This window comes from Oncorhynchus masou, chromosome 25 (assembly GCF_036934945.1).
Source record: "Oncorhynchus masou masou isolate Uvic2021 chromosome 25, UVic_Omas_1.1, whole genome shotgun sequence".
Taxonomy (NCBI): Eukaryota; Metazoa; Chordata; class Actinopteri; order Salmoniformes; family Salmonidae; genus Oncorhynchus; species Oncorhynchus masou.
This window is the reverse complement of record NC_088236.1, coordinates 40596027-40604839: the sequence shown is the minus strand read 5'-3', so window position 1 is coordinate 40604839 and position 8813 is coordinate 40596027. Positions and strand designations below refer to the sequence as shown.

Sequence of the window (8813 nt, the reverse complement as noted above, 5' to 3'; positions counted from 1 at the left end):
AGAATGCTGTGGTAGCCATGCTGGTTGAGTGTGCCTTGAATTCTAAATAAATCACAGACAGTGTCACCAGCAAAGGACCCCCACAACATCACATCTCCTCATCCATGCTTCACGGTGGGAAATACACATGTGGAGATCATCCGTTCACCCACAACGCGTCTCACAAAGACACAGCAGTTGGAACCAAAAATCTCCAATTTGGGCTCCAGACCAAAGGACAGATTTCCACCGTCTGATGTCCATTGCTTGTATTTCTTGGCCCACGCAAGTCTCTTCTTATTATTGGTGTCCTTTAGTGATGCAAAGCTGTCACCAAGGCAAAGGGTGGCTATTTGAAGAATCTCAAATATAAAACATATTTTGATTTGTTTAACACTTATTGGTTATTACATGATTCCATATGTGTTATTTCAAAGTTTTGACGTCTTCACTATTATTCTACAATGTAGAAAATAGTGTAAATCAAGAAAAGCCCTTGAATGAGTAGGTGGTCTAAAACTTTTGACCAGTAGTGAACAAATCACATCACATCCTAAATGACAGCTCGTTATTATGTGTAGAACAGCTAGTCTGCAGACGCCAACTGCAGTCGATCCCCAACACACACCTTTTCTCTATACCCTGTGCGGATGGATAGACCTTAGTTTAGGTGCACCCTGATGGTTTAACTCAAGTAGATAACTGCAGCGATGTAATTGTAATTGCTCCCCCGAAATGCTGCTGGATTAAACGACGAATCTATCAATGCAATTATATCTTTTTATCTATTACCACAATTTCTCTCATACAATGGTATCAACATAATAAAATGTACTATCCGTTTCAGAGAATGTTATATCTCTGCTCTGCTTAATGTGTGTGTGTGTGTGTGTGTGTGTGTGTGTGTGTGTGTGTGTGTGTGTGTGTGTGTGTGTGTGTGTGTGTGTGTGTGTGTGTGTGTGTGTGTGTGTGTGTGTGTGTGTGTGTGTGTGTGTGTGTGTGTGTGTGTGTGTGTGTGGATGAATGAGAGCATTAATGAATTAAGCTGCTCATTATAATGGTCTGCTCTTGTTGGTCATTAAAAAAACTCATGTAGAATTTGTCACCCTGGCCCCGATGGAGTCTGGGTAATTATGGTTAATGTCTCATCTCCTATTCAAGGCTGGAGCATTATGCTTAGGAGGGTCGTGCAGCAACAACCCCCTGACCTCATATTTTATTCATCTTAACAGTCATATTATTCGTGATTAACAGATTTTCACAGAACAAAAGTTTGATTCATATTCATGTCATACAGTTTAGTTAATCAGTTTTTCTAAGATATAATGACGTGTTTGCCTTGCGCAAACGAAATATTGTCTTCTCACTTTCAGCCCCATTCATATTCATTTTATCTCTTTGTCTGTGTTCTCTTGATCAGGTACAACTTGATATGATTTAGGTTTATTACTATGCTATTGTACCGAGTAGATATATCATGGAACTCACACACACACACACACACACACACACACACACACACACACACACACACACACACACACACACACACACACACACAGGGACCCACTTAGAATAGCCAGGAAAAGTGAATGGACAAACATAAACATGTCAGATGGTCATGTGATATTCTGATTCCAGAAGCTGTGATATTCTGATTCCAGAAGCTGTGATATTCTGATTCCAGAAGCTGTGATATTCTGATTCCAGAAGCTGTGATATTCTGATTCCAGAAGCTGTGATATTCTGATTCCAGAAGCTGTGATATTCTGATTCCAGAAGCTGTGATATTCTGAAGCCAGAGGATCAGCGAGGATAATTGAGACATTATTACGCCTCTTATTAGCTGGTAATTAAGAGGTGTTTAATTATACAGTAACACTGGGAGAATCATTAGAGAGACAACACAGATTAGGGTATTATCTCCTCATAACAATATCACTCGGTATAACTAATATACTGTAGGTTAACTTAGAGAGCAAAAGAGAGAGAGAGAGAGAGAGAGAGAGAGAGAGAGAGAGAGAGAGAGAGAGAGAGAGAGAGAGAGTGGCCTCCAGATGCTTTTTCAGTTCAACACTGGGTTGTTATTTAGAGAAAGTCATGGGGAATTATACAAAAAGAGAAGGATTTGAGAGAGTGTGTTTGTGTATGCCTGTGCGTATGTGACAGATACCTCAGTAATTAATTCATTAATGACACAGACCCATTTTAATCCTAACTCCCACGTCTTTCCTCCACTTGTACTTCTCAATTATTTATTTAGAGGCCAGTGTGACAATGGAATGGGTTATGGTTGCTAAACAGGAAGCCTGAAAGTAAGTCACTGTCAGTGGGCAGTACCAAGCCAATATTACCAATAGTACCAATATTGTATACAAATATTGTGAAATTCCTGGTTAATAAACTGTCTCAATTGGATAACGCGCAACAGGTGCCCCGCGCGTCAGGCCGTTTTTCTCCCAGAGTTTGGCGCTTTACTGCTCTCGTTTTTGTGCGTGATTATGTTAACATGATTCAAACATAATAATAATCATAAAGGCATAAACTCATCTACTCTTTAGCTTGGTGACGAGCTCTGTGAATATCATGATACCCCTTAAGGCAAACATTGGCCTACATCAGGCAATGAGACCATATTTGTATTACAACATGTTCAAGTGCGTGAATGATTCTCTAATCTTCAATTTGACCACATAAATTGACAACTGAAATATCGTGTATAATAAGTGCAATATAGTGTGACTTCCTCTCATGCCTTTCACACGAGGTGTCACACAATTGAGGAAAACCAGCAAACAAACAACATCAGGAAAAAACGTCTCGTTAATTCAAACGAAACAATCCACACACACAAAAAAAATACAAAATAACTCAGACAGATGATGAATTTCGTTTAAAGTTCTTTATAAATCTCTTAAGATAAATCATGTTATTTTACAGTCATAACATTTATCTTACATGTTATATTCATTTAGCGTGCTAATAAGAACAGTCCATAATAAACACGTGTGTTATTATTAGACAACACGTTTCATTTTTCAATTAAATCTAATGAACAAAAACTTTGAAATAATTTATATTATCCGCTCATACATTTAAAAACTGAGGCAGCAAGTTTTGATCTTCTTCTTTATTTTGATTGACTAAATTATTATTATTAAATTAAAACTCTCTTTGGGTCAATTCCTCATTGTATTTTAGTGCCACATGTAAATGTCATAAATAGCTTCACACAAAAGGTGCTAATAATGGATTCAAGAAAAAATGATGCTGAAATACGTGGTAGCCTACAACTCATCACTATAAAGATACAGTCTGAATTCCTTTACAGCTCTTCATACCTTCTCAACATCTAGGCAACTATACATGATTAACATTTTAGATACTGCTCTCGTTCCCTCGTAGATACAGAATCGAGTTGTTGATGTTTTACCCGGTTAAGACAGCAGAAGAGCCGGGTGTATCGCGTTGCCCTTACCCTCCAAAGGGTCGGAACCATTCTTCTCCAGCATGGATGAAGAGGAGCAGAGCTGCGCTGGGCCGGACGGAAGGCCCGAAAGACCGGGCATCGGACCCATAGACGGGGTGGGTTTGATGGGCACAGGAACAGCGGGTAGCGTCTGTCCACTGGCGTGATGGTAAAGACCCTTCATGGACACGCCAAAGGGCGCATACTCTGAGGAGACGGGTATGGCGCTCATGGAATCTGACAGCATACCCACGTGCGGCCACATTGAGTTGACCACACTGCTGAGCTGCGCGGGCACAGGGTAGCCCAGGTGGTGCATTACCGAAGTGATGGGCAGCCCGCTCGTCATCACGCCCTTGTAGTCCCGACCTATGATGTTCTCAATGGCGAACGGGTGCTTGAAGCCGCCGGACTGTCCGCAGTTGATGCTGCCGTAGCTCTGAAAGTGGGGGAGCCTGCCCACTGCCGCCGCGGGGCCTGGATGCTCATGATGCCCTCCACTCAGCTTGCCCTGGTGGTGGAAGTAGTGCATCATCGGGGAGCTCTTGCAGGCCATGTGCTCAGCGCGCAGCAGTTTAAAGCGCTTCCGCCTGCGTAGAAAGCTGCCGTTTTCGAACATGTCCCCACAGTCTGGGTGCAGGGCCCAAAAGCTGCCCTTCCCCGGCTGATCGGGCCGCCGGGGGATTTTGATGAAGCAATCATTGAAGGACAGGTTGTGTCGCAGAGAGTTCTGCCACCGCTGTGTGTTCTCCCGGTAGTAAGGGAAGCGGTCCATAATGAACTTATAGATGTCGCTCAGTGGGAGCATCTTCTCCGTTGAGTTCTGGATGGCCATGGCTGTCAGAGAGATATAGGAGTAAGGCGGCTTCTGGTCACTGTACGAGTTCTTCCCCGGACGAGGCATGATTTTGGTTACTAAGCCTATTTATGATTTAGCTCTGCTGTCTATTTTCTGATGAGGGCGCCTGAATATTGTTGCAAGGCTTTGGTCAGTAGCAGTGACTTTGCGCAAGATTTTCCAAAGTTTGGAGACTCCAAAATCATTTATTTCCTGGCATCGTGTGTTCGTATTTTAGTGGTCTAAAATCATGTGTGAGTCAGACAGGCAAACACAGACACACATTTCGGTCATGCTTTCTCCAGATGAATTCCTCAAAGATGTGGCTCACAAAAAGCCCCAAAATGTTTCTCATTCCTCCACCGGCGCACACAAATTCAGAAGTTCATCTCGTGCGTAAAATAACACATCAAAGAGCCGGTCTCTTGCTGTTTCTTTTCCCGCTACACAGGAGATACTAGACCAGTCTCTGCGACAGCACAGGGCGAGGGTTTGGTGATGCTCCTCGTGTGGGGCCGAGCGCTCCTAGTGCGCTCTTCTGGCCACCCCGCGCCGTTTTTGTAAGGCTGGCATCCAAGCACTCAAGGACACGTTGGGGGAAAGGGGAGGGATGGATGGTGAGGAATAAAGAGGAGGGGAAGGGAAAATCTGAACTCATCCGCGTGCCCTTAGCCCGTGCCAATCAGGACCCTCGCGCGCTCCAAGAGGTTATAAAGGGTGGACATAACAGTAAATATTAGTGATGGGGCATATAAAACCCCATAATAGTAGCCTAGTCTAATAATACTAATGTTTAGGGAAGAATATGATAACTAGAAAGGGATAATTAAAACAGAACAAAATGTTCTTACAGTTTTTTCACCTTTATTCGAATATGTTTGAAAGTAATTTATCTTTCACCAATTTTGTTAATTTAAGTCAGATTTTCTTCTCGTAAATCGTCCATGAATATTTGTCACTTGTCTGTGTTTCATGTTAATAAGCTCAAGTTGAAACACTGGAGCATTTTAATGCCTTCTTGGGTAGAGCTAAAGATCTCTGAATTCTTAATGTTGCTTTTCATTTCTTAAATTCTTCAATAGCTTTTTGTGTGATAACATTGTAAAAAGCCATTTCCTTGGAAAAATCTCAAATTCGTTATGGCTACGTTTATCTTCGTGTTCTTAGTGTATTCTTTGTTTATGTGACGAAATATGACCGATTCCAACCTAGTCTAAGCTATTAACCAGTCATTTTGATGCTTGAAAATACAACATTATGCAATTTAACTTTATGCACACTGTTCAGAAGGATATCACATATGGCAATGGTAAGCCTATGAGTGTAAATCGAGAAAGATCTATTTTCATTCCATTCTTTTTCAAATTGTTGAAACTGCAGTTTAAGATAACAATCAATCATGTAGGCTATGAACACACACACACACGTTGATTAATTGCGGAGAGGGGACTCATTGCAACCAACCAACCTGCCAACACACACACACGCGCACGCGCGCACACACACGCACACACACACTCATGTTGTTGGAGATTAATTGCGGTGAGGGGACTCCTTGCAGCCAACCTGCTGTCTGTCTGTTTAAACACCCTCCCGCGTATACTACAAGGATGTAAACAAACTTGCTCCCTCCTCTGAGTTCCGATAAACGAAATAACAAAAGCTGCTCCTGATTTTGCACGGCCAGGTGTCACGGCTCGGCCCTCAACGGCGCCCGTCTTCTCGTGCGCCCCAGCGGGACCCGAATACATTACAATAATTAAGCCTTCCGTGATTTACCTTCCTTGGAGAGAGGTCCAACAATGTAATTAAGCGTGAGCTTGCTATTTTATATATGAATATTCAAAACGGCAGGGCCAGCTCTAGCCTTTTGGGGGCCCTGGGCAAGATTTGGTTTAAAGTCAAGTTTCTGCAATTCTAGACATTTTTTCATGGGGATAGAGAAAATGTAGCAGTTTTAAAGCAATATTTCTGCAATTCGACAAATTTTGCCATGGGGCGGAGAGAATTGGTTCAAAATTAATAACTAATTTCATAAAATTCTACTTGTTTTGGTATGGGGCGTAGAGAAAAATGTGACGTTTTACAGCCTTGTGTCATGTTAACATAGAGTGTATGTTCAATTCCCCGCATAAATCTAATATAATACAAAATCCCCATCGAAATCTGTCTGTTTAAGATAAAGATATGTTGTTGGGCTGCGTTTCAATCCACCAATGGAGGTATTCCTCATCTGAGGTGGAAGGAGACCGAGCTACAGCGGTGTTTGTCAGACTGTGAGACGTCCCGAAAATCGGACTTCTCAAGAAAACGTCTTTAGTATCCGAACGGTTTGGCCTACAAACTAATGACCACAAAGATGAGACTCTCACGATGGTGCTCTCCGTTTTGCTCTATAACCCTCTCAAGAGTCACGGGAAGAGACTGAAGTCGGCACCGCCAATCTGCCAACTTCTGTTTGTAGTTTCCAAACAGTTTGGGCTAGATACTAATATGGAAAGGTGAACCTCTAAAGAACACTTAGATATTGTTTTTTTGTTGCTTTAGGGCGCCCACAAGCCTCAAATGACTCGTCTGAAGGTAGACAGTACCAGTTAAAAACATTTATGGAAGTATATATGGAAGTAGTTTAGTGTTGATTTTTTCGTTGATAAATATGGGTAAAAATATATATATACAAATCATTTCCTGATCTTTCTTATATTGCTGACACTTTAAAACAAGCTTCCTTTGATACATTTTTAACTATCTGTTTTCCATGTATGAATCTGTTGTTTTTCAATGCATTTTAATGGGCTAATAGCAGTAAAGCCAAATTCAACGTTTCATCCCCCAAAAATGTGGATATGCAGTACCAGTCAACACTTGCTCTCAAATAGCCCTTACACAGCCTGGAGGTGTGTTGGGTCATTGTCCTGTTGAAAAACAAATGATAGTGCTGCAAAATGCTGTGGTAGCCATGCTGGTTAAGAGTGCCTTGAATTGTAAATAAATCAGACAGTGTCACCAGAAAAGCACCATCACATCTTCACACCTCCTCCTCCATGCTTCACGTGGGAATCACACTTGCGAAGATCATCTGTTCACCTACTCTGCGTCTTACAAAGACACGGCGGTTGGAACCAAATATCTCAAATTTGGACTCCTTAGACCAAAGGACAGATTTCCACCGGTCTAATGTCCATTGTTCGTGTTTGTTGGACCAAGGAAGTGTCTTCTTATTGGTGTCCTTTAGTAGTGGTTTCTTTGCAGCTATTCGACCATGAAGACCTGATTCACAGTCTCCTCTGAACAGTTGATGTTGAGATGTCTGTTACTTGAACATTGAAGCATTTATTTGGGCTGCAATTTCTGAGGTGCAGTTAACTCTAATGAAGTTATCCTCTGCAGCAGAGGTAACTCTGGGTCTTCCTTTCCTGTGATGGTTCTCATGAGAGCCAGTTTCATCATAGCACTTGATGGTTTTTGTGACTGCACTTGAAGAAACTTTCAAAGTTCTTGAATTGTTCCATATTGACTGACCTTCATGTTTTAAAGTAATTATGGACTGTCATTTCTTTTTGATTATTTGAGCTGTTCTTGTCATAATATGGACTTTGTCTTTTACCAAATAGGGCTATCTTATATCACCCCTACCTTGTCACAACACAACTGATTGACTCAAATGCATTAAGAAGAAAATAAATTCCACAAATGTACTTTTAACAAGGCACACCTGTTAATTGAAATGCATTCCAGGGGACTACCTCATGAAGTTGGTTAATAGAATGCCAAGAGTGTGCAAAGCTGTCATCAAGGCAAAGGGTGGCTACTTTGAAGAATCTGATTCCATATGTGTTATTTAATAGTTTTCATGTCTTCACTATTATTCTACAATGTAGAAAATAGTAAAAATAAAGAAAAACCCTTGAATGAGTAGGTGTGTCCAAGCTTTTGACTGGTACTGTATTTTTAGGATATCCTAAGGGGTCCTAATATTCAAAATCAAATCTCTAAATGATCCTTGGTATGACCATCTCAAAACAATTCCATATGTTACTTTCACAGGAGGTTGGTGTCACCTTAAGTGGACAGGACGGCTCGTGGTAAGAATCAGTGGAATGGTGCCATTCCGTTTGCTCCGTTCCAGCCATTATTATGAGCCGTCCTCCCCTCAGCAGCCTCCACTGGCTTAGTAGAACTCCCCCTCCTAGACTCATTTACCAATCTAAAAAAATGTTACTGAATGCACAACCAAATTTCGAAATGGCACTTTGTGTATTCTAGCATTCAACAGTAGGTTAAGACCCCGACTGAGTAAACAATTTAAAAATGTTAAAATAAAAAGAGCCAGTGGCCCGAGGCAAATGCCTATGTAGCTTATGCCCAGGGCTGGCCCTGCAAAACATGTCAATTAATTAGCCAACAGATCTCTTCCATTACGCCACCTTTGAGCACTACAGAGTCACCAGCGCCATATAAGAGCATATTTTATACATAGCCTATGAGTCCTCATATAAGCACCTTTAAAATAAAGCAATTTTTAAA

General features: G+C 41.5%; 1 protein-coding gene across 1 annotated transcript; it reads right to left on the bottom strand.

Moving 5' to 3' along the window:
* Nucleotides 1-3416: 3416 nt before the first annotated feature.
* Nucleotides 3417-4352, bottom strand: LOC135513576 (forkhead box protein B2-like). The gene has a single exon (XM_064936465.1). It carries the CDS (start codon nucleotides 4350-4352, stop codon nucleotides 3417-3419), a length of 936 nt encoding a protein of 311 aa, XP_064792537.1.
* Nucleotides 4353-8813: the final 4461 nt, after the last annotated feature.

What these genes read in the sequence shown, in the direction of transcription:
- LOC135513576 (XM_064936465.1), bottom strand. Translation starts at nt 4,352, where the DNA reads ATGCCTCGTCCGGGGAAGAACTCGTACAGTGACCAGAAGCCGCCTTAC.